Consider the following 25,889-nt stretch of genomic DNA (forward strand, 5'->3'; position numbering starts at 1 on the left):
CGACAAAACCGGGACAAACTCTATCAGGATTAAAAGAAACTACAACGTCAAGACAGAGTGGCATTATATTTGGATGAAGTCCAGTCTGGATGAAGGCCCCCAGGGAGGCGAATAAAAGGAAGCTAACTTAGAGGGTAAATTACTGATTTTAAATTACTGATTTCTTGAGTGAAAAACACAAGAAAACATGCGGAAATAAATCAAAGTAAACTGTGTGCCTCAATTAGGAAAGGTAATGAGGACGAGGTCCGGACACAATCCAATGGATGAAAGAAATCGCCCTTTTATGCCGGCATCTGGTGAAGTATTGTGAGGCCTGTCACTATTAATGAGGTAGATCAATGAGGTAGGAGACTGTCTCGCCTTTTTCTTTCTTCCCTAAATTCTAAGAGCTGTGCCCTGGTACCCAGCTATGACACCCCTAGATTTCCCTCATGATCTCCCCGGCCTGCCCCTCCCTGGCTCTAGTCAGGAGACAAATTGTGTGTCCAAGTCCTGGTACCATAATAGAAGCACCCAGGGTGATTTTCTGTTTGGTTGTTTATTTAAATATACATTCGTAAATCCAATCCTAGAAATTTTCACTTGATAGGTCATGGAGACTACTCAGAAATTGGAATTTTTCACAAGCTCCTTAAGTGATTGGGGTCCCACAGAGAAAATTCAGGATTGTGACACAACTTCTTACATAAATTGATCTTTGGAAAAAAATAATGATTTTGTAGATTCAACGAGTAGTTCTTTTTAGGTAGCAAATGTTCAAATATTATTTTAAGCAGTATTTGGGTTTCTTAAAATTTTATTAATTTAGTCTTGATTGTAAATAGATTATATAGCTATATGGCCACAATGGAAACAACCCAATGAAGTTGACACAAAGAATTATAACTTTTTTTTTTACTAGGGTCTGGATCTGTTGTCCAGGCTATCCTGCAGTGGCAAAATCATGGTTCACTGAAGCCTCACCTCCTGGGTTCAGGCAATCCTTCTACCTCAGCCTTCCAAGTAGTTGGAATTACTTGCCAGCTACCATACCTGGCTAATTTTTTTTTTTTTTTATTTTGTGGAAGTGAGGTCTCGCTATGTTGCCTAGACTGATCTTGAACTCCAAGGCTCAGGCAATCCTCTCGCCTAAGCCTCCCAAAGTGTTGGGATTACTAGCATGAGCCATGTGCCTGACCCCGTAACTTTACTTTCACTCTGTTTCTGTCTACTTCACTCATTCTTAATAGGTCCTCACCTTTGTCAGTTTATTTTGTGTATTTCAGTGTTTCTGTAAACAGATCCAAGTAAAGAGAAGTATAATTCACATCCTCCTCTTCTGTTAGCCAAAGGTAGCTTATAGTTATGTCATTTCCCTTCTTGCTCCTTTCCAATTAGTAATATATCTTAGCTTTCTATGGCAATACAAATATTGTCATTTTTTTCTTTTTTGGCATTTAACATTATTCCACTGTGTGAACATACCACAGTTTATTTATTCAGTTCCTTAGTGATGAACACTTGAGTTTTTGCCAATCTTTTGCCATTCTAATTGGTGCAAATATTTCACACACATTTTTTATTTGTATACAAGAGTATTTACAGGATAAATTCTCCCACATGGGATTTCTGGGTGAAAATGCAAATGCATTTGTGATTTTTATAGATGTTTCCAAATTGCTCCCTATTACGGTTATAGCATTTTGCATTCTCACCAGCCATCAAGGTGTAAAAGTGCTTATTTCATTAAAACTTGCCAGTAGAATGGTCCTCCAGAATTCAATTTTGTTAATTAAATCATGAAAAGTAGTATTCTGATGTAGTTTTACTAAATTTACATATATCATTGTGAGTTTTTTTTTCCAAATGATAGTTAAGTATCATTTGGATTTCTTTTTCTCTGAACTATCTGCTCTTTGCCTATTTTTATTAGGCTGCTGGATTATTTTGGTATTGATTTCTAGGAGTTCATCATATACATGGGAGATTACCCCTTCTGGTGAGAATTGCAAGTATTTTTCCCATATTGTTATTTTTTATTCTGTTTATAGTTTACCATACAAATGTGTCATCCTTATATAGTCAAGTTTGTCTTCTTTTCCTTCTTCTGAATTTTAAGTCATAGCTTGAAAGGCAATCAAAGGACACACCATCTAGTGATATGATGTCTAGATCACTCAAGGGCAGGTTAAATTTCAGGGTCACCTTGTACAAGGAAAAACTATCTACTAACAACTTAGAGTCTCTGTGCTCTTCAGAGAAGAGAGAGTGATTACTCACCTGCCCTTGCAATTATATTTTAGTTTTTTCAGACTGTCTCTATATATCCAGCCTTCACCTTCAGTTCCCTCAATTTCCTTTACTTAGCCCCCATCTCTGAGGCCAACAAGAAGGGTCAGGAGAGTTGACAACACATGTGGTCTTCAGCTTCCCACACCTGTTCCTGGAAATCTGGCCAACCTCTCAGCTATCATTTTGTTTATGTCTAGAGCAGCCCTCACTCTTTGTAGCTTGTAGTTGATTCTCCAAAAGACTCCAGACCCCAGCTGACCATCCTTGGGGTTGAGTTAGCCTGAGGAACAGAGTCTGGGTACTGAGGTATCTCATTCTCAAATGAAAGGTGAGACCTCTGAGTGGCATACAGTCTGAGGGCAGGGACAGGGTAGACAAGGGGCTGGAGCTTCTCAACAGGGAGGTCCCCATTATGACAACAGCCTGGAGAGGGGTGGATGCTGGGGAAGACCAGCCCCTTCAGCAAGCAACCTCACAAATACACACAACTTGAAGAACTCAGAATGTCCTGAAGACAGGAAGGCATCAGGGTGAGGAGGGAGCCCTCTGGTTTCGTCCATACCCTATCACCACTTTGCACAGTGAGGGGTGATGTCACCTGCCCTTCCAGTCCCCCCAGAGGAACAGCTGCCCTAGTGGTTTCTTCTGGGGTCTGGGGGTGGGCCTATGGGAGGGGCCGTTTTTGTACAAAGCTGAAACATTGTGGGGACAGGGGGCCACTGTGATTCAACTGTATGGGAAACCTTTACAAAAACCTTTCTTCCTGTCCCAATACCCACAGTCCCTCTATACTTTACTCCTGGGTCATAGGCCCCAGTGCCATTTGGTTTAGTGCACTTCCACCTCATCCCTGACCATATGTCAGACAAAGGCCATAGACAAGGACAGGTCACATCAGAACCCACGCTTCCCCGGCAGAGAGAACCCAGACGTGAGAAAAACACCTCAGTGGCCTCACAGGTGCAGAACTCAGGGAGAGTCTCCATCCCTACAAAACCTGGACAAGGTCAGGGAGGAGGTACATCAGAAGTGACCAGCTCTACAGAGTCCTCCAGAAGAAGTCAGGGGTTTCGATGGATAGAGTCACAGCTTCTAAGACCCTACTCTCCTCTCTAAGCTTGCATCCTTTGGGCGAACTCTCAGAGAAGGAATATTTGCACAGGGCATCCTTCAAGAAAGGAGTCTAGAGCCCTCTGGGGGGACTCTACCATGCTCCATGGTCCCCAAAATCAAAGTCAAATATATTCTTCCATGTAGTACCTGTAAAACACAGGAGGAGGCTTCTTATCTCAGTGTCCTGCAGACCTTAGCCAGGGCTCCTTCTTCTCTCCGCGTCTGCAATTTGAATTCCTTCTTGACTCATGGCACTGTGTGAACACTGAAGTTTTCTTCGGAGGAGGCTCCAGGCTCACAGTTGTAGGTAAGATATTTTCTAGATTCCTAAAAGGGAAAAGTGGGTCCAAAGTGTCCCTTTTAGAGTGGCTGTATTCTGATGTGCTAACTATGACTACACCTTCGGCTCAGGGACCAGGCTAACGGTTGTCGGTAAGGCTGGGGGTCTCTAGGTGGGGTGCAATGAGGAAGAACTTTGTCCTGGGAAACCCAAAGAAAACAGAGGTCTGGGTGAGGGAGCAGACGTCAACTCATGCCTGGGATTGAGTTAAGGAGAGGGTTCCTGTGAGGGTGAATTCGCCTGGGCCACCCAGAAGCTCTCGGCAGAGTCAGAGCTGAGCCCGGGAGAACAGGGCAGGAAGGGGAGGAGAGGGCCCTGCCTCTCCAAATAGCTGAGAGAAAGGAGCTGAGATAGGGGAGTGGAGAGAAAGCCTGGGCTTTAATTCATGAGCCGCCACAGCTGTCCATTTTATTCACTGGCATGTTTTCTGCAGGGGCTTCATATCTTCCTGCTCTGGATTTCATAGGAGGCCCCTTTGTGTCTCTTTTGCTCACCTGTCCGGTTTCTGAGCATGCTCTGGAAGAGTACACAGAGTGTTTGAAGCAGGGCTGGTGACTTTGTGAGGCAAGAAACCCACAAATGCCCAACTTCTGCTTGAGTCCCAGCGGTGCTCAGCAGGGAATAGGGGGTTTTGAAGTGGCCCCAGGAGGCTGTGTTCTGGAAGCACTCTCTCTTTTGGGAAGGGAAGCCAGCTCACTGTTGTAGGTAAGTCAAGGCTGGATGGCTGGGAACCTGGGAGGAGGGGCTGGAATCCAGATGGAGCCTTTGTCTTGAATATTTAGGTAAAAGCATATTTTTATCAGGAAAATCTGAAATTTTGTCTTGATGCAGGCAAAAAGGGGGCAGCCTCCGTCTCCAGTTTTTCATGAACAAGCTGTGCCAGGCTTGGGTTCCCCTACTAGGAGGCAAGCAGATTCAGCTAACAATGGGTCACCCTGCCCATCTCCTGTCTCCATGGAGAGCGTCCATCATGGCCATGATAGACAGGAGAGCCTCTGTTCTTACAGCTTCATGGTCCTGCCATTTTTCTCCCTCACGCAGAAGGGAAAGGGACACAGGAGAGGGAACATGGGTGATCATACAGGACCTAATTGGTCCTCTGACCACAGAGTTTTGATTGCACAACTGTCCACCCCTCCACCTCCCAGAGTTGAAATTCTTCTAAGAAATGGGAGAGGAGAGCTGGCAGGTGGACCTGGGGAGGCAGGAATGGAAGGCAACAGGTGGCAGTTTTCCTGCTGGGCTTTAATGTTGTGCAACTAATGAAAAGCTATCTTTCGGCAGTGGAACCAAGCTCTCTGTCTTAGGTATGTAAAAGGCTCCTATTGGGATAGAGTTTGTAAGGTTGGAGTCCCAGGAGGACTCCCTGGGGAGGGCAGGGATTGAGAACACAGCTGAGAAAAGGCTCGGACAATGTGGGAGAGTGGAGTGAGGGCTAGAGCTCCCAGAATTTCTGAGTGAAGGTGCTTCAGGAAGAAAGGGCCTAAACCTGCTCTCCTGGAGTTTGCCACACTCATGATGCACTGTGTAGCAACCAGGCACAGCATTTTGGAGATGGGACTCGACTCTCTGTCTTAGGTAAGGTGAAGATCCAAGGCGGTAGGGTCATTGTCCCTGGGAACCAGGGCCTCTGTTTCTCCTCCCAGTGCTGGTAGAGGGGGACTGAGTAAACTCTCTTACCCGATGGAGCTCCATGGAACTGTGTCTGCCATCTTTTTTGGTGTGGCTTGGTTGACTCCTCTGCTTCTCTTCTCTAAGTCTTCAGTCTGTAATCTGTCTCCTCACTCCTTTTCAGTTCATCCTTCTTGTGTGTATGAATTCGCCCCTCCTAAGCCTCTTCCTTTTGTCCCTCAAGCCCCATAGTATACTTAGGCCTTTTTCCTAATAGAGTTTTTAGTCCAGAGCCATGAATCCAGGCAGAGAAAGACAGCCATTCTGCTCATAGGGAGCTAAGACTGGCCCCCTGGCTGGAGGTCTTCAGGTGGGTTTTATTGAAGCCTCCTGCAGCTGTGCTCCAATAATTCTCCCCTCAACTTTGGGACTGGCACCAGGCTCACCGTGACAGGTATGGGGACCCCATTTCTGACTGGGGAGGGTGCCCATGTTTGACCACAGTGACCAGTTGCCGGGAAGGGAATTAGGTGTAAGGATAGAGGTCTGAGTCAGCCCTTCTCACCCGGAGCCCTGCGCCATCTCCTACCTTTCCCGGACCTTGTCCAGCTCTTTGTTCTTCTGTATTGGTGGCAAGTGCCCCTGCACGGAGTTTGTCTTCAGGACCTTGTGTTTTCTCACTCTTCTGCTCGTTGTCTTCTGGTACTTCTCTCATCTCTACTGTCTTAGTGGATGTATTGTGCTACTTTCCCTTTTTTTAAATTGGGTCTTCTCCATTTTTTCCTTCCCATTCTAACTCCAATTCTGCATCATTGACTCCTCTTGGTGAATAATTCTGTCTTCTGTGTTAAAAGCTTTCCCAGCATCTACCTCCAGCACAGAACTCTGTTCTTCCCTCCATCGTCCTCCTTTTTTTCTACCAGTCTTAGAAGATTCATGTTTGTCTCTGTGAGGCGGTTTAAAGGATTGGGAAGCAGTGATGACCTGGTGGCTTGAGGGCTGCTCCTGAGGCCTGAGGGAAGACGTCCTCCCATCACAGGAGCTTCAGGGGAGTCTCTGGGGTGCACTGTGCTGAGCAGGTGTTGGGAAGATAGGTCTGAAAAAACTGTGATGACTGGAAACTGTCATCATCTTAGCAACAGATAAGGTATAAGGAAGACAAAATAAGCAGGAGATCCCATTTTCTTAAACCTCAGAATCTCTACTGGGTTAATAGGTTAGGGGGCCCATCATAAAACCCTAGCACAATCCTCATCACACTTGGGAGGAAGCAGGTGGTGTTGTGGGATTGGCATAAGATGGATACACAGACAAGCTTGGAGGAAAGAGACATATAGGGTCTACCAGAACTGAGGGACTTAGGCAGACATTGTCTTGCGGGTGGGGACACACACCTAAGAGTTTAGTGGTAGTACAAATCATTAGAATCAAAGACCTGAATTCAACGTGGGGGGGATAGATCTAGGGCAGGTGGGGTGGGAGTGTGCTATTTGAAAAGTGACTTAAGTTGTCTCAGGCTAAGACATGTACAGTGGAAGGAGTTAACGTGTGTGGAAATCCTTATGTGTCAAGGATTCAACTTGTGATGATCATCCTTTTCATCCCTTTTGCTTACCAACAAGGGGGTGGTCACAGGGCTTGCCTTTATCCAAATCTAGGTCTCAATTTTCCCGTTAGAAACATTTACCAAATTTGAATGAAGGGGACACATCTGGGCTTCCCACATTTCTGCACCAACAGCTCAATCCCATGGTCAGAACAGAGATAAACAAAGAACAAAGCAAATTTTGGCAAAAAGAAGGGAGATTGAAAGATGGGCATGGTTTTTTCCACTCCTTATGTGTCCTCAGATGAGGTCATTCCTTCCAATAGTCAGAATTTCTTTCTATCCCTCTGTCAAGCATGCAAAAGGGCCCAGGGCTTTACAATGTGAGCCCTCTACTGAAAGGGCGCTCAACCATTTGCTACTTTTACACATGCAGCAATGAAGCTTTTACTGCTTTTACGAATGCAATGCTTGGTTGTGAGCTAGGATTCTAGACCTGGCCAGGGAGGGTCACTGGACACTGAAAGAAAGAAAAGGTTCAACCCATGAGCATGATTTTCCACAGAATTACAGCCATCCTAGGCAAGCCACCACATCCCCCTGTACTCCAGTGCAGGAGTAAAGGTGGGCATCAGATAGAATATTGGCCAGGGTGCTCGTCAAGGCAGTGTACATACAAAATTAAAAGTCAGATGTCATGGGAAAATTGTCTCTTCTAAGCAAGAAAAGCTAATTCTAACATTTTGTATCACCCCAAGAGACAAACACATACACCTCACAAAAAAAATAAGAAAATGAAAATTAGACAAAAAATCTATTTATTTCCTGTGCTCACGCTACTAATGAGCATCTACTACCTCAAAATTTCAGGCTCGTTCAACACTCCTACAACAGCTTCCAAGTCTAAAAGATTAGATGGGCTTTGAACGAGGAAGAAAGAAAGACACTTATACTCTTTTGATAGATGATCAGACAAGCCTCACAGTAGGAGACATTGTAAAGAAAGCCAAGACAAGCAGGACATAAAGCCAACTCAGGAAGAGGGAGAGAGAGTAGGCAGTTGTGTATCCATGGGATGACTCAAAAAGAAGCGGAGAGAGCAGCAACAGACATTAGGATAGTGACTCAAAGCAAAAAGAACCTAGTATGACATTTTGCTTCATTATGACCCTCTCCCAGATCTCTCTGTCTCACACACACACACACACACACACACACACACTCCTTCCCCCCGCCCCCCAAACAGCTCTGGTCCCAACTCCTCTCTACTTTACAGAGGACCTGAGTATTGTGACCCCACCCAAGGTCGCTGTGTTTGAGCCATCCGAAGCAGAGATCTCCCGGACCCAAAAGGCCACACTGGTGTGCCTGGCCACAGGCTTCTACCCTGACCACGTGGAGCTGAGCTGGTGGGTGAACGGGAAGGAGGTGCACAGTGGGGTCAGCACAGACCCACAGCCCTCCAAAGAGCAGCCTGCCCTCAAGAACTCCACCTACTGCCTGAGCAGCCGCCTGAGGGTCTCTGCTGAATTCTGGCACAACCCCCGTAATCACTTCCACTGCCAAGTTCAGTTCTACGGGCTCGAGGACAAAGACGAGTGGAAACTGGGTGGGAACAAACCCATCACCCAGAACGTCAGTGCTGAGACCTGGGGCAAAGCAGGTGAGCAGGACCTGGGAGGCCCCTGGGAGGGACTGAGTAAGACCCTCCACCAGAGGAAAATGGAAAGATACAGGTAGAAGACAAGTCTAGATCCAGGAGAAAGGCAGGGTGGATGGGATGGGATGATCTAGGCCCACAATGTCTGTTAGTGCTTTCTCCTATAGAGCATAGAAGATGGATTGAGCACCTGTGGCTAATTCCTCCCCCAGAGCCTCAGCCCAACAGAGTCATACAGGTGGAACTCCCTTCCTAGTTGGCCTGTGCAGCCCGCATCTGAGTAGTGCCCTTCAGGCCCTGCAGTGCCACCATGTACCATGGATTGCCATGGATGTGGCTGATGTTGACACAACAGAGGAAAGACGGAGCTAGGGTTGTCAGAGGAGGCTGGAATGGGCCTGGAAATCTGTACCAACTGCAAGGTTGACTTAATTTTTAACTTACTTAAGAATATGAAATTTCTCATCCATTCTTCTCCCTCTTTTTTCTTTCAGACTGTGGTCTCACTGCAGGTAAGTGAACTTCTACTTTTTCTTCCCACTGCCCAGGGTCTTTGTTCTGGAACCAGGGCATGGAGAATGCATAGACACTGGGGGTTGGGGGAGGCCAGAGCTACCTCCACACAGGTTCCTATCTGCTCTTCCTTCCTGCCAATAGTGTCCTATCAGCAAGGGGTCCTGTCTGCCACTGTCCTCTATGAGATTCTGCTGGGGAAGGCCACCCTGTATGCTGTGCTGGTCAGCGCCCTCGTGCTGATGGCCATGGTAAGGACTAGGATGGGATGGGGCAGGCAGGTTGGAGGTGACACATTATACTCAGCAACTCAGAGCCAGGAGTATAGAGACCCCACCGGGACTGGTGGTGGACAGTAGGAAGGAAGGAGGTTTTACCCAGACACCTTGGAAGACAACTTGTACCATGGTAGGAATTCAGTAAGAAGGCCATGTAGTAGGGCCATGCTGGGAAAGAGAAGTTGGGGGCCACCTTAAAACCCAATGGATACTGTGAGCAGCCCTACCATTTGTGTGGTCAATGGACCCTCCTTCTTCTCAATTCTCACCACTCCTGGCTCTTGGTAACCCTCAAAACCTTCTCTCCTGCAGGTCAAGAGAAAAGATTCCTGAAGGCAGCTCTGGAAGTGAAGCCAGGAGCTTCTAACCTGCTATGATGTCAATATGCATTCTGCTTTTGCCAGTGCTTCTGAAGAGTTGCCCTCTGTGCACTCCCCTATCTACCCATGCTCATGTACCCTGAATATTCATGGCTGAAATCTCCCTAACCCAGTGGGGACCCTAGTGCGCCTAAGTGACTTAACCAATAAAAATGTCCTGGTCTGGCATGACTCTGACTTGTGAGTGCCTAGATATCTCCTCTGCCTGCCTCTAAACTCTGTGACTCTCCCCATTTAGTCAGGATATCAACAAGAGGTATTCAAGGAAGTTCAGATCCTTCACATATGAGGGAAGAAGGGCCCACCTTATGATCAACAGGAGAATTTAATTCTATGTGAAAGGTAGTGGTGGGAGCTGAAGAAGTCATTCCCAGAACAGTCTATGAGCATAGGAATTTTTTGTGCTTGGCTGCACTATCCTTCCCAGGATGGAGGTGCTCTGAAGAAGAGCTGCTGTACACAGGTGTGTCCAACTGCCCATGTCCCCACGGCTAACAAAGATGAATTCCATATATACATCCACCTTCCTTTCAACTGTCTTACTGAACACGCTGCTCATCTTCATTTGTTCACCAAGTAAGTTTTCCAACTGAGAAGAAGAGAATGCTCTGACTTGGAAATTTATTTTCAGTGGAAGATATATCTTCTAGATAAAGTTACCAATCTGTTTATAGCTTTCTATTGGAATTAGATAGGTGAAAATATCCCCCACTCCTGAAAGGAATAAAAAGTAAAGTTCCCTAAAACTAAGTATCAAACCTATTTCTACCTCTAGAAGTCCCTCAAATATTTTCTGTTGGCACTGTTGTGGTGATGTAATCCCAAATCCTAAAGGTAGTACAGAAGATTCCTGATTGTCCCTTACCTCCTTATTCCACACTCTCCTCACTCCCTGCATCCCTGAACCCCCAAGCTTCTCCTTCCTGGCCATTGTGCGTATAGCATTCCTTCACCTGGGATGATGGAGCACTCTTCCTCCCCAAGTAACTCCTACTTAGCCTTAAAGATTTAACTCTAGTATCTTGCCTCCAGAAAGCCTTTTCTGGCTCTTTACTGACCCTTCCTTGCCTTTTACTCCTCTAAGTCTGGATTAAACAAACCTTTATCTTGCTATCACAGTACTTTTTGCATAAAGTCCTTCATGACACTTATTATTACACTTGATGAAAACTACTTGTCTGGACACCCCCATTTGATTGTGAACTCCTTGATAACAAGGATGTATTTATGATAGCATTTGTGGGCTATGGTATAATATCTTGGTTTAGTGTAGACATCCGATAGGTATTCTTAAATAAATGAGTGGGCCCAGAGTGACCTAACTCAAGAGCAGTCATCACCGTAAGAGTGCCTGAAATGGCCATTGCCTTTCCATTTATAGGACTACACCACACAGCCATCCCTCTTTATTGTAACACATACATGCATTCAAAGATGCGTGACATATTAACACGTGTGCACACACTCATCAACTCATTAAACACATATCATTGCAATGTGTTGTCACCGCCCTCCAAGAAAATAAGATACTCAAATCACAGTCCCCCAAAACTTACCTGTACGTAAGGGGAAGAAGTCATGAACAGAAAGAGCTGAAATACAAGGTGAGGCTTAGAAATAGCAATGTGAGCTGTCTACTAAAACGTAGTCAGAGGCTAGTGCTCGGTTTCTGACTGGGATACACAGGGAAGAGTCTGAGAAGATGGCAAACCTTTCAAAGGGAAAATTGATCTCAGTTGTTCAATCTAGAGAATGGTCATGTCAGTCAGAGGCATGAACAAAAGCCCAAACAACATGGTCAGGTACTTCTGGGTAAGTCAGTTTAGCAGGGTGCAAGCTTCAGAGATAGGATTAATCAAAATTAAGGCTGAAAAGGTAGGTGGGTGTACTATGCCACTCAGAATGGACTCTTATAGAGCCTACAGAAATGGTAGGTTCCACTAAATACTTGTGGAACAAATGAGGGATAAGGAGTTTGGACTTTGTTCAAGAAGCAATGGGGAATTATAGAGGTGTCTAGGCTGTCTGTCCTCCTGCCATTCCCTGATGTGCAAATTCTCCTGTTAGAGCTGCCCTTCCCCCTTGCTCCACCCACCTACCTCACTATAAATCCCAATCTGAGCAGGTGTGCACAGTGAGTCCCAGAGGGGAGTCCTAATGACATAGAAGGTCTCCTCAAGGGGATGCATGTTCCAAGGAGGGGCCTCTCTGCTCTTCCACCCACCACCACCAAGCCCCACCCCACTTTAAGTATACTGAGTTTGTTTTCAAGACCCACTCAATCAGACTAACCCCTGCCACCTGTGCTTTCTGTCTTTGCCAAGTTGCTGGGGGAGGGGAACTAGCTGGGAGGAAACATTTTTGTATCATGGTGTAACATTGTGGGGACTGGGGGGGGGGCACGATGATTCAGGTAGAGGAGGTGCTTTTACAAAAAGCCCTGCTGCCAAAAATATCCCCACCTAGCCCAGGAAATGCAGCTACCAGATAGGGAGAGGTCTCTAGAGCTGGTCTCTGTAACCATTTTGCAGAAGTTAGGCCCAGTGAATACCTGTGCATCTCTCTGTCTAGACCGAGCTTCCCAGAAATGAGAACACCAAGGCAGCAAAGTGGGATCGTCATTCAGCACTTTTCGTAAATCTTTCCCTTGACAAAGTACTTGCATTATTTATAAGAATTCACAAAAACCCTGAGGGAAAGACATCCCATTTTTCAGATGAAAAAGTTGAGGTCAGAAAGGATACAGGTCACATAGCCATTAAGAAGCAGGGTCTACCAGTTGGAGGCCCAAACTTCACCAGCATATAGACTACTTAGGTACCTAATTCTGACTTGTATCCCACATCTGTATAATAAAATAAAGTTATATATTAAACAAACAAACAATAAAAGAAGCAGGGTCTAGCCTGTAACACACAAATACAACCACCCCACTACCACCCAAACCCCTTCATATTTCAAGTCCACTGTATTTTCCCCAAGCCAGGTGAATTCTCTTCAGCATATTGGCAGTGACCTCATGCAAGGTCTAGATTACCCTGTCCAGTTGACTCTGGGGATCTGAAAAGACCAGAAAGGAGAGGAGTGTTTGTCGAGGGAAATGGTGGGGGGTGGGGGAGATGGAATTCTGGGCAGCGGATTCCCTCTGTGCAACTATGCAGAGCAGTACTTCGGGCCTGGGACCCGGCTCACTGTGCTAGGTAAGAAGGTGGCTCCAGGTGGGAGCAAGGGTGGGTTGCCCAGCCTGGAGGACCCCCTGATACCTTAGTGGAGTGGGCGCTGGGTCATCCAGGCCTTCCATCAGGGAAGGCAGGGTTTGCGCCGGGGTCCCCAGGGCTGTGCGAACACTGGGCAGTTATTCTTTGGAGGCGGCTCCAAGCTGACGGTGCTGGGTAAGGAGGCGACCGGGTCCGTGGCGCTCCGAGGGGCAGGATGGAGAGGAGGGCGGCTGCCCGGCTCCATCTGGGGCTGAGAGGCGATGCTGGGCACCTGGGCCGGGGACGAGGGCGATGGGGTGGGGGACTCAGAGGTGGTGGGGACCCGGGCCCGTGGGCAGCGCCGGTTTTTGTCGTGGGCCTGCGGGCTGTGAGCGGAGACACCCAGCATTTCGGGCCAGGCACCCGGCTGACGGTGCTCGGTAAGCGGGGGCGCCCCGGGGGCCGGGGAGCGGGGTGGGACGCCGGGGGGCACCGGCGTCTGTTTTTGTGCTGCGCCCAAGGGCTGTGAGCCAAAACACGCAGTACTTCGGCGCGGGCACCCGGCTGTCGGTGCTAGGTGAGCGGGGGTCGCCGGGGACAGGGCGCGCGGGTTTTTGTGCGGGGTTCGGAAGCCGTGGACCAAGAGACCCAGTACTTTGGCGCCGGCACCCGACTGTCAGTGCTAGGTGAGTGGGAGCCGCCGGGTACAGGGCGCGGGTTTTTGTGCGGGGCTCGGGAGCCGTAAGCCAACAGACTCAGTACTTCAGCGCGGGCACCCGGCTCCTGGTGCTCGGTGAGTGCGGGCCGGACGGGCGGGCCGGACGCGGGCGACCGGGCAGGGTTTTTGTGGGGAGGCCCCGGGCTGTGCTCTGCAGTCGAACAGACTTTCGGGGCCGGCAGCCGGCTGACCGTGCTGGGTGAGTTTCCGCGGGCTCGGGCGGCGGCGTTCGGGTGGAAAGCGGCGCGGTTCCCGGGCTGCTCGGCTCCGCACCCCTGGGTCTCCGGCCCCGCGCTGGCGCCCCGGACTAGGCCCTGGGGTGGGTAGGAGCAGGGGTTTGCGTGCAGGGCTGCGCCTCTGTGCTCCTACGAGCAGCATTTCGGGCCGGGCACCAGGCTCACGGTCACAGGTGAGTTGCGGGCGTCTCCCACTTTCCAGCCCCTCGGTCCCTGGGTGGGAGGCGGTGGACCCGAGCTGGGGGGAATCGACGATCCGGGTCAGCTCTGAGGCGTCGCCAAGGACTGGGGAGGGGGCCAGGGCGCTCAGGTTCCGGGAGCCCGCGCAGAGGGAGGTCGCTTTCCATCTCTTTTTTTCTGGGGTGTTTAGGGACTGGGTAACTGGTGGAGAAGGAGAGAGTTTGTTAGGACTCTGGGAACCGCTAGACTGGAGAACAGAAGCGAAAATCTGGTTTGGGAAATGGGTAAGAGCGAGTGTAACTGCGCTCAGAAGCAGAAAGAGAGGGATGGGCAGGTGCCCTCATGGCGGGCACCGCAGGCACAGCCAGGCAGGTGTCAGGGGCAGAAATCATTGAGACAAGGGTGGAGTTGAACAGAGAAGCAGCCAAAGGCTGCCAAACAAGAGTAGAACACAGAGATCAGAAAGACCTAAACGTGCGACTGTAAATAAAAGGAATAAAATTAACTGTTCAGCAGTATAGATTTAGAATTAGATTTTAAACCCTGCTCCTGAAAAGCATAACCCTGCCACGGGGATGCATTTATCCCCAGATGTGTACCCCCAACCTGAAATCCCCTTTATCACACTAAGTATTCTAGGTTAAACAGCCCAGGTGGTGCAGGGAGTTCACTTGCCACAAACACACAATAAAATGCAGATATTTTGCCTGTGAGGTGAGGAACATTTCCCGGAAGATTTTAGAGCTGGAAAGGGTCCTTCACCTGGTGATGAGAACCCTGGGGTCAGAGAAGGGAAGTATCTCACAAACTGGCATATTCACCTGGAGTATTTGATAACAGCACCCATGGCAACAAGAGGCTGCATGTGCCATTAAGCTGGATGCCCTGGAGCTCAGATACAGGGATGTGTGTCCAGAGGGAATTCCGAGTGCCCTTGGTCAGTTGGGGTGGTGAAAAGACTGAGACTGTAGAACCAGGTAAAGCTGGTTTCCAACCCCTGGTTCTTTAGTGATTGGGTGACCTTGGGCAAATTGATTATGTGGCCCTCAACTATAAAATATAACTGACAATACCTACCACTTACTATTGCTGTGAAGAGTGAAAGAGAAGCAACTTGTAGAGTAACCAGGTTCTTGTAATTCAGTGCTTCTCTTCCCCATCCTCCCCTAGGAGATCACTGAAGAGTGGGGGCAGGGGTGAGGGTGGTGGGATGGGTGGGGTACCCCATGCCAAAGAAAGGGCAGGACTGGATTGTGGAAATGGAGTGGAGGGCTGTGTCTGTGTGAGAGGTGTGTTGGAAACAGGAAAGTCAAACTTCACAATTTTGTGCCCTCACGGTAGGTACCACAGGCACAGCCAGGCATGTGTCAGGTGCAGAAATCATTGAGACAGGGTGCAGTTGAACAGAGAAGAAGCAAAGGCTAATTTTGCTAATTCAACCCACAAGCAGAGCACAAAGAGGCCCTGGCTATTACCCACACTTACACCCACATAGACAAGCCCCCCCATACACACACACCTCACAGGGACTCACAAACATGGGAGGTTAACGACGCCCTCATCATGGAGTTGTACAGGTAGTATGTTAGGGTGCAGTGAGGGTCTACTAGTGTTTATCATACTCATTGCATCAATAATTATCCTACAGAATAGCATCCATGGTCAAGGGATTAGTTTTTACAATAGGGACTTTGAATGTTTGCTGAGTGAGGGGATCAAAGGAGTGCATTCTATAGTGCCCCTGGAGAGTTGGTAGAATCCTAGAGTCAGTTTCTTTTAGATGAGAGTAAAAATAAACAGGATGAGAGCAGAAAGACTGATGGAACTCAGTACTGCAGATAGAAGATGAGATATCACCATCTCTGCCCCTGCTCAGCCAATAAAGACCTAGAAACATAGTAATACTTAGCAAGGAAGGCATTGAGGGGAGGGAAACTGGACATGATGGGAAGCAGGACCAATTACAAAATGTGCAGACCCAAATCAAAATGAAAGTGTGGGAGCTCTTATTTAAAAAAAAAGAAGAAGAAATTTAGAATTTCAAAATGGTGACCACAGAACATTAAACCAAGCACAGGGCCTTTCTAAGCATGTGTTCCTGTGAGACAGCCAAGGGCCCACACCCATAAAGCCAGTCCTGAATAAAGGTCACATCCACAGAAATGTGAAAAAGTGTCAGAGCAATTTTTTTCAAAGTTCAGGAGACTAGAGATGGGCTCTCCTGAGAGTTGTGTTTTTATATTTTAGAATTGCTTGGAAACAGACAAAAATCAATGGGCAGCAAAGAACAGGATAAAATGTGTGGAGGGCAGGCCCAGAAGAAGTGAGTCAGCCAGAAGAAAAGGGTTCTCAGGAATTCAGGGGATGCATTCACCTGTTGTCCCTAAGAATCTGCAAAGGAGATGCTTAGGATAAAAATCATATTGACACAAAAGTTGCTGTGATGATTTCAAATGCCTATTTAGGAAACTTGCTGGTAGGGAAAAGTATAACATTTGGAAGGAAAAGGACAAAGAAAGTTGAAGAATCCCTGAGTTTGCAGTAAGGGGAGACTACTATCTGCCTAAGCTAGGAAACTCAGGTGTACCTGGAGGCAGAAGATTAGATAAGATTTTTCTAGTGCCACAAAATCTCACAGTCTCATGAACACACTGTAACACAGAGGATGTTCCCACATGAGTGCACACAAACAGGCCACCTGTATATCTATAGGAAGCCTGTAGCCTCAAAATGTCTCCCTCATCCCAGATTCCCCTTTTCTTCCTTAGCACCTTAGACTCAGACACAAATCTCCTGGCTTAAGATGGGCTTTCTGAATCATTTAACTGTCACATCCTTTCTGGAAAGTCATTGCGGTGATTCTCACTTCATAAGAAGAAAAAATGATGGGGATAAAATGTTGTCTTAAAGTCTCATTGGTGGTCAAAGACAGTTCTAAGATTTGGATCTTGTTATTTTGATTTAACAAGATGCAATCAATCCATTGCTTCATTTACACTTCTATATAAAATGTTGAGAAGCAGGCAGGCAAGGTTTTATTGATGATTTTATTTCTTCAGTAAGATAAAGTCAATGAAGAGACATTGCCCAGAATGTTAGGCAGTGTCACAGTGCCACTCCTAATGCCACCTTAGGGGAATGGATAGACAGTGGACAGTACCTGTCCATTGGGTGAATACAAAGTTCAGGCAGGAAAGAGAGAGAACAATCAAAAGGGAATTGAATGGTAACCCCAAAGCAGTCAGGATCTCAGATGACATAATTTTCCTTATAACCCTTTCCCCAGACTCCTGTTTACACACACACACACACACACACACACACAGAGAAAGGGGGGGGGGAGAGAGACAGAGACAGAGAGAGAAAGTGAGACAGCCCCTACTAAGTCCAGACAAGTCTTAGAGCAGCCCTGGTCCCAACCCCTCTCTACTTTACAGAGGACCTGAGCATTGTGACCCCACCCAAGGTCGCTGTGTTTGAGCCATCCGAAGCAGAGATCTCCCGGACCCAAAAGGCCACACTGGTGTGCCTGGCCACAGGCTTCTATCCCGACCACGTGGAGCTGAGCTGGTGGGTGAACAGGAAGGAGGTGCACAGTGGGGTCAGCATAGACCCACAGCCCTCCAAAGAGCAGCCTGCCCTCAAGAACTCCACCTACTGCCTGAGCAGCCGCCTGAGGGTCTCTGCTGAATTCTGGCACAACCCCCGTAATCACTTCCGCTGCCAAGTCCAGTTCTACGGGCTCGAGGACAAAGACGAGTGGAAACTGGGTGGGAACAAACCCATCACCCAGAACGTCAGTGCTGAGACCTGGGGCAAAGCAGGTGAGTAGGACCTGGGAGGACCCTGGGAGGAGACTGAGTCAGACCCTCCACCAGAGGGAAATGGAAAGATACAGGTAGAAGACAAATCTGGATCCAGGAGAAAGGCAGAGTGGACAGGATGGGATGCTCAGGGCCCATAGTGTCAGTGCTTTCTCCTATAGAGCATAGAAGGTGGATTGAGCACTTGTGACTAATTCTTCCTTCAGATCCTCAGCCCCTTAGAGCTGTGCTGATACGATCACCTGAGGACCAGCTGAACAACTCAGCATTTCAGTGGTGCCTCCTTCCCCTTCACAAATCCTGGTTTTCTAAGATCATAATGATTACATCCCTGACACTGCAGTAGCACGAGGAAGACAGGATCAGGCCTGTTATAGGAGGCTGACTTTGTCCTGTCTGACATGCATGTGTTTGTGGCCTATGAGTCTATGACTTTTAAGTCTGTGATTCAGAGTCCTCAAGAAGTGACATTCTCTCATTCATTTTTCTTCTGTTTTCTTTCAGACTGTGGCTTCACCTCCAGTAAGTGAACCTCTCCTTTTTGTCTCCATCTTCCACCATCTCTGCTGTAGAATGAGGGCATGGATAATGGGTAACCCATAGACACTGAGGGTGGTGGGGGACAGCCAGAGCTACCTGCACACAGGTAACCTACTTGTTCTCCTTCCCAACCAACAGAGTCCTACCAGCAAGGCGTCTTGTCTGCCACCATCCTCTATGAGATCCTGCTGGGGAAGGCCACCCTGTATGCTGTGCTGGTCAGCGCCCTCGTGCTGATGGCCATGGTAGGAGGAGGGTGGGAAGGGGTAGATGATGGGGGGTGGGGTAGAACATCATACATGGGATGTAAGGGAATTTCAGAGCCAGACCTCAACCTGGTAGAGCCTGTCAACTCAGTGAAAGCACAATGAACTTCCAGACTGAGGAGAAAATGCAGGGAATGTTACAAAATACATCAGTGGGGAATGGGGAGAACAAGCCAGCTCTGCTCAAATCAGGCCCCAGAGTTGCCTCCTATGCCCTACTCCTGCTACAGCATGGCTCTTGGATGCTGACAGTGTCCTCTCTTCCCAGGTCAAGAAAAAGGATTCCTGAGGCCTGCTCCAAAAGTGCATCCTGATTTATTCTTCATTCTTACTCGGGATTTTCCTTGTACCTGCTCCAAGCTGTGTTCCTAAAGAGTGATCATCTCTACACCTCTCACCTCCTACCTACATGGATGTCTGCCCCTTCTCTCTGCTTCCCTGAAGTTTGAGTTCTCAATCCCCAAGCCTGAAATAGATTAAACAAATAAAAATGGCATGCTGGGCTTGCTTGTATTTCTGGAGTATCTGTGGAGTTTTGACCATCACTGACCTACTTTCTGATTTGAGGAGAGCAACATCTCCTCAGACATATGGAATCACTAGCCCTCTTCCTCTGCCCAATGCTGCTCTCTCTCAATCATCCTGATGAAGATTCCAAGCCCATGTCCACAAGCAAGCCTGCTGGATCCCCAGTGGAGGGTTAGCCTGAAGGACAATGGCTAAACTCTGGAAAACCTGGATGATGGAGACAGGGAGGAACACAGTGAACCGTAACTCCCTGCCCAGTGAGAAGAGAGGACAGGACAGACCTATGGGTTACAGTGCCAGATTTAAGTGTCATATGTATGCCTTTAGATGTTCTTGGTATCTGACCTTAATACATTCAGCTAATCTTATTTTGGGGATTTCAGCTTAAGATTTGACGCTACCCTGCACATCTGGATTGGAATCCTAGAGAAGGCACAGACTTGAGAAAACTGATAAGTGATTTCCCAGGAACAGGGCACACCAGGTCCCAGGTCGCCCTGGGGGAACAATGGAAAGCAGGGTCGAGTGGGGACAGAGGTGCCATGTGCAGAATAACACTTCCTGTGAACTCCTTTGCTTGGCAAATGGAGATCAGAGCACCCCAAATGCAGGGTGTTAAGTGCTCCCACTTAGGCAGAGACAGATATCTCATTAGGGTAAACTTTGCATGTAGGCTAAATTCAGTGAGGCAGAACATTTTACTAAGGGGAGGGGGAAATGGGAATAGAGGAAAGCAGGCCTAAAACAGTGAGAAAGGCCATGTTTAAGTCAGTTGAGGCCGACTGTCAGAGTGGAAAGTGAAGTCTAAAAGTGGAGAAAAGGTGGGAAGGATGAAAGACCCCCTGGCTGAAAGCCTGCCTGCTCCAAGCTGCAGACCGGACACTGGCACATGCGTTGTCCCACTGAGTCCTTCAATGATTCTAGAAGCACATATTATTTTCCCTGTTTTATAGATGTAGTGACTGTCATTCACAGGTCAAATGACTTGTAAGTGATTAAACTGTGTCATGTTCTCCTGAAGATGGCAGTTCTAGAAGCATTTCCCAAGTGGTGGCCAGGAGGGTGGAAATGTTCATGGGTGACAGCAGCTGCTCCCAAAGCCCAGGCAAGACCCACAGTAACACACCAGAGAGGATTTAATGCTTCCTTGTATTCATTTTCCAGGGTGGCTGTCACAAAGCACCACTAGGGGAAGAGGGGTATTAAAACAATAGACATTTATTCTTGAAGCTCTTGGCCAGAAATCCAAAACCAAGGTGTCAGCGGGCATGCTTTGTGACAGTTCTAGAGGAGAATTCTTTCTTGCCTCTTGCCATGTCTGGGGGGGTCCTTGGCTTAGGGTAGCATCACTCCAGTCCCTGCCCCATCTTTACATGACCTTTCCCCTAGGTTCCTACATCTAAATTGCCCTCACCTTTCTCTCTCTCTCTCTCTCTCTCTCTCTCTCTCTCTGTCTCTGTCTCTCTCTTACTCTCACTTTCTCCTTTTCTCTCTTTTTGAGTCAGAGTCTCACTCTGTCGTCCAGGCTGAAGTGCAGTAGCATGCTCATGGTCACTGCAGTCTCGACCTCCTGGGCTCAGGTAATCCTTCCACCTCAGCCTTTCAAGTAAGTAGCTGGAACTAGGTGCATGTCACCCTCTCCTCTCTCTTATCAAGATGTGAATCATTGGATTTAGGGCCCACCCTAAATCCAGAACAACTTTATCTAGAGATCTTAATCAATGACATCTGCAAAAACCCTTTTTTCCAAATAAAGTCACATTCTGAGGTTATAGGTGGGCATAAATTGGGGGAGAGGCATTATTCATCTCACTACACTATGTGTCCTGGAACTGGTCTCTAGAAGAGGCCTACACAGGCCTGGAAAGGATGAACCTCACACAGGGATAATCTAGGAACTCGTCATTGTCAGTCACTTCCATGAGTCATTCATTGTTGTTGTTGTTTACGTGTTGCTTTGTTTTTATAATGACTTTGTTTGAAAGCCTAAAAACAAAAGGGACAGGCTTTGGGCCCTAGACTGGCATTCACAAAGGATCCCTTCCACTCCTTAGACATGACTGGTGCCACAGGCATATCCTGATGGTGCCTCACAAAGGAGAGCTGAACAACTGAGGGGAAAAGGACGCATTTGAGAGAGAGCAGGGTGCTGTGGGGGCCCGAAGGCACACACTGGGATTGGGATGTTTGTGCAAGAAGAGCTGTGAGGGCCTGAGCAACTATATGGCAAGACCAGGGTAGTGATAGGGAGAGGGAAACACCTTGTATAAGAAAAATAGGTCTTGCAGGTTTGGTGACCATGATCTTGGGGATGCAGAAAGCAGAGGCATTAGGAGGTGGGAGGATGTGGGAGGAGCTGCTGGTTGGTACTCTAGAGTTTGTAAGCAAACAAGGCAAGGAACAAAGGAATCTCCTTTGGAGGATAATAGGCCATGTGCATTTCACCCTCTCAGTCTAAGGGACTCCACTGAGAAGGAGAGAACTAGAAGCTCCATCTTGTCCCCCCTCACCCAACACCCTACTTGACCCAGAGGGGATGTTCCTCTTATCAAGCCTTTACAGCCATTTCCTTGTCTCTCTCAAACAGCACCTCTCCCAAAATTCAACTTACAGGCACTGGGAATTCATCTCTTCTGCTTCTGCCTGCCTCTTTCTCTAGAATCAAACTGGACTCTTTTGGACCAATCCCTCAGCATCCTTTTCATTCTTCTTCGGGTTACACCGAGCAAAGATGAGCTACATGTATGTGATCATATCATTTATTGTACAAATTAAGATATCATTGAGAGTCAGAGGGGCCATTAGCAAGGATGTGATGCTGGGACAAAAGGAGTAAACCAGGAATGAACACACAGGAGCTCTGAGGCAGCTTTCAGGTATAGAGTCATTCCTGCAAAGGGAGGTACTAAAGAGATTCATCATTGATCTGGGTCTGTCAACTGGTTCTAACCTCAGGGCTGTTCTAAGCTTCATCCTATTAAGGAAATATGTGGGCAGAATGTAGAACAGGACAGGGGCAGTGGCAAACTCCACAAGTGATACCCAGTGATGGGACAAGGTGTGCTTACTGAATGAAGAGATTTACAAAAAAGCATCACTGGAAGAATGGTCCAGGTGCCCAAGTTCTCAGCGGACTCACCATGGGTAGCACTGAGAGGACCGTAATAAAGTATACCATAGACTTAGGTTAAGAGCATGCTATAACCCAATAAATATGTAATCAGCTTGTGGACAAAAGCACAGCCATTTTTAGTTTTCTGTCTTTGAACATAACCTGTAACTGTTTAAAGTTTCAGTTATGGAAAAAACTGCAAAGCTCTGGTTACAAGCTTCAACCCCTTCCCTTATCTCACTTTCCCCTTAGCAACAACCAGTCAAGTGCCAGGGGGTAATCACCTAAGTTTCCAAATGTCTCTGCAACTTCCCTAACTAGTGGGCCAAGGTCAGCCCGAGTCAGGCTAGCCAATCCTCCACGATTAAGCTGACCACCAGAGGTTACTACCCAATTAAATGGTAACACAACTGGAAAGCCCCCCCAAACTCCTCCTCCCTTTGTGTAAAAGCATAAAAGGCATCTGCTTAAGGAAATCAGGGCCTCTGAATGTACTCCACTGTGTCGGTTGTCGACAGAGGCCCAGGCTCGAGCTTGTAAATAAAGACCCTCTTGAACTTTCATCGGAATTGGCTCTTGGTGGTCTCTCGGATTGAACTTTCGGCCACTACAGCACTTCAAGAAAGGAACTTAATTTGTGACGTCTACAGATTGATTTGGCAATTAGGAGGTGGAAGAGAGCATCCAACTGCTCATGTAGTAATGGAACTTTCCAGAGAGAGGAATGGGATTCCTGCAGGAATACCAGAACTCAAGTCACTGTCACTAGCCTGGAAGAAAAAGTTTCCTACCAGTTCCTGTATACATAGAGCTTGTCCTACTACACAGCTCATTGCTGGGCTACTAATGTTGGGGAGCTGCTGGGACCATACAAGAGACAAAGGCTTTTTCACTCTTAAGGGAGTGATTAGGGAAGAGTAAGGGAGAGAAGAAAGAAAGGGGATGGTAGAACAAAAGAGTGGAGATAAAGGTAATAGATCCTAATAGATACTGATATCTCCATTTCCTTCTGAGTCATTTCCCCATTTTTCTTCAGTAGTGACCCAGAGAGGAGAGGAGTAGCCAGACTGACCTCAGCCCCTAACCATCACACAGCCCCAAATGTCCTAGATAGGAGAAACTTTGTCAAATCACTCTGGTTAAGGATGGATGTGGGAATAGAAGGCTGGTGCTGGTGCTTAGAGACCTCTGGAAGCTATATGTGAAAACAAAAACGTGTTTGTACCAAGATGTATTTTTATTTAGGGGTGTTGGGAGATGCTGACAGAAAGAGATCACGGGAATGGATAAAATCTACCAGTAAACTCATCTTTGCTGCTAACCTGGAAGAATCTGTCTTTTGCTCTCCTAGTGATTTCTTCTTATATTCTCATCACCAAGTTCACTCTCACCACATCAGTGGAAATTACCCTATGCCGTATAAGAAGACTCACAGTATAGAATGGCATAAAGCCTGGTCAACAATTTTAATTACAGTTCATTCCCATTGCTTGTGGCAAACTCCTGTCATTTCCAGAAAGGTGATTTCTAGGCCTTAGAATCCTATAATCTGAGACTTTGCCCACCCCATCTGAGCCTTGAACACAAGGCATTCCCTGTCCCAATCTAGGACTGAATATCCTCCCCTCCCTTCTGGAAGCCTTTCTTTTCTTGCTCTCTGTGTTTCTGGATTTGAAGTCTCTGGGTTCTGTAACACCACCCACCTCTCCTTAAGATTTATTGTGACAGTACTTGGTCTTACCCTGAATCATCTCCTTCCAACAGACAAGAGATTTTCCATTCACCATACCCCTCTCCTATAGTCCCAACTAGACGTCTTTCTCTGTTGTCTCTATCATGTTGCACATAGAATCCTAGGAGAGATCCTTGGGGAATATGGGATGCTACAGTTAACTGAATGGCATCTTTAGGTCAGCAGATAGGAGCTGAAAATGAACCCACAGTTGTGACAATTTCCAAAGAAGTTTCATCAGCTGCTCTGCAACTGATCTCAGCTGTCCTCTATGAGTATGAGGAGTAGTCTGGACAGGGAAATGCATTCCAGAGCTTCCTGTGGGTCCAGACCCCTAGCACATCCTGACTGAACTCACTGCTGATATAAGCAAGTGAGTTTTTAAATAGTAACCTGTGAGTAATTCTGGGTGCTACCTCTCCCACCCAAGTCATAGGCCATCCCAGCAATTTTGATATGATCCTCTGCAACCTCACTCTACAGTGGGACTGTTTTGATTAGATCTTGGAATCTCAGACACTTGGAGTGGTAAGGAAGCAAAATATCAGAGTCTCGCATTGCCCACAGGCATGCTTAAGCTGTTCTGGGACAAAGAATTCTCCACCTGTCTGAGTAGGACAGTTCACCACTGGGCAGCTCTATGAAGAAGTCTGTCTTATGTTAAGCAACCATAAATCTCAGGTAGCACTCCTCATTAATCATAGCCATACTGTGGCAGGATGCGGCAAATGGTCAAATATATTTCTTCTATGATTGAATGAATAAACAGAAACATGTAGCTGGTTCAGGATCAGCAGTTGGCCTCATGGCAATCACTAGCCCAGGGCAGGAAAGGAGTTGATAGCAGTTAAAGGTATTTCCTTTTGAAAGGCAAGTTGCAACTTTAAAGACCCGCCAGGGCGCCAGGCAGGTTTTGTTTGGGAAAGGCCAAATGGCCCAAAGACTAGCCATTTAATGGCTATGCAAAAAGAGTGGCTAATTCACAGACTAATCCAAAAACTCCCCTTCTGAAGTTGAAGGTTTACAACCCTGCAGTTCCTGGAGACCATTTGTTCTTTGAAAAATCTGATTTTGCTGAGTACAACTTGTAAGAGTCCAAAGGAAGTATGTAATCACTCAACATGACCCCCCTCCCTTACCTAAATGAGAGTATAAGACCCCACGTCTCCTGTTCTGGGGCCCTCGAGCTCGATTTGAATACATGAAATTCTCGGCCAGCTGTGCTAGCCAGCGTAATAAAGTGCCACTTCCTGTAATAGTCTCAGTGTCACGATCTCTCTATTTTTCCTGCTACAATACTTCTATTAGAGCCCTTTGTAAAACAGCTAGGAGCCCACCTTTAGGGAAAAAAAATTGTGCACATCTATGAGAGACAATAATTAGAACCTTTGCAAACTTGAGTTTGCAGAGTGGAAAAAGCATGTAGGAGGTAGATGAAAACATTATCATAGCAAACAATATAGACTTTAAAGCAAAGATATATGAGTTTAAGTCCTAGTTTTGCCATTTACCAACTATGCAACCTTGTTCAAATGACCACCTCTGAGATTTAGCTTTCCTTTCTGTAAAATGAGCTCAGTCACAACCCTGACTTCATAAGGCAGTTTCATCTTATTTAACCCAAACTGCAAATAAATCTCTTAGAACAGTACCAATAAATATTCATTTTTATTATAATTACTATTAGCCTTAAGTTTTTTTTTTTGTTTTGTTTTTTTTTTTTTGAGTTGGAGTCTCACTCTGTCGCCCAGACTGGAGTGCAGTGGACGCTCACGACCACCGCACTCTCGACCTGCTGGGCTCTGGCGATCCTTCCGCCTCAGCCTTCTGAGTAGCTGGAA

The 25,889-nt window shown here is 47.1% G+C and overlaps 1 protein-coding gene across 1 annotated transcript in view; it reads left to right on the forward strand.

The window, feature by feature from the left end:
• The window catches only part of LOC103270208 (immunoglobulin delta heavy chain-like), a 36,944-nt gene extending 17,744 nt beyond the window's left edge, over positions 1 to 19,200 (forward strand). Inside the window, 11 exon segments of the mRNA XM_021717450.1 lie at positions 3,644 to 3,694; positions 8,161 to 8,547; positions 9,039 to 9,056; positions 9,202 to 9,308; positions 9,648 to 9,663; positions 12,784 to 12,915; positions 13,113 to 13,352; positions 17,484 to 17,870; positions 18,375 to 18,392; positions 18,549 to 18,655; positions 18,945 to 19,200. Coding sequence (XP_021573125.1) covers positions 3,644 to 3,694; positions 8,161 to 8,547; positions 9,039 to 9,056; positions 9,202 to 9,308; positions 9,648 to 9,663; positions 12,784 to 12,915; positions 13,113 to 13,352; positions 17,484 to 17,870; positions 18,375 to 18,392; positions 18,549 to 18,655; positions 18,945 to 18,965 — 1,484 coding nt within the window. The 3' untranslated portion in view covers positions 18,966 to 19,200.
• Positions 19,201 to 25,889: the final 6,689 nt, after the last annotated feature.

The sequence above is a fragment of the Carlito syrichta genome, unplaced genomic scaffold, assembly GCF_000164805.1.
Source record: "Carlito syrichta isolate Samal-C Ts95f unplaced genomic scaffold, Tarsius_syrichta-2.0.1 Scaffold309764, whole genome shotgun sequence".
NCBI lineage: Eukaryota > Metazoa > Chordata > Mammalia > Primates > Tarsiidae > Carlito > Carlito syrichta.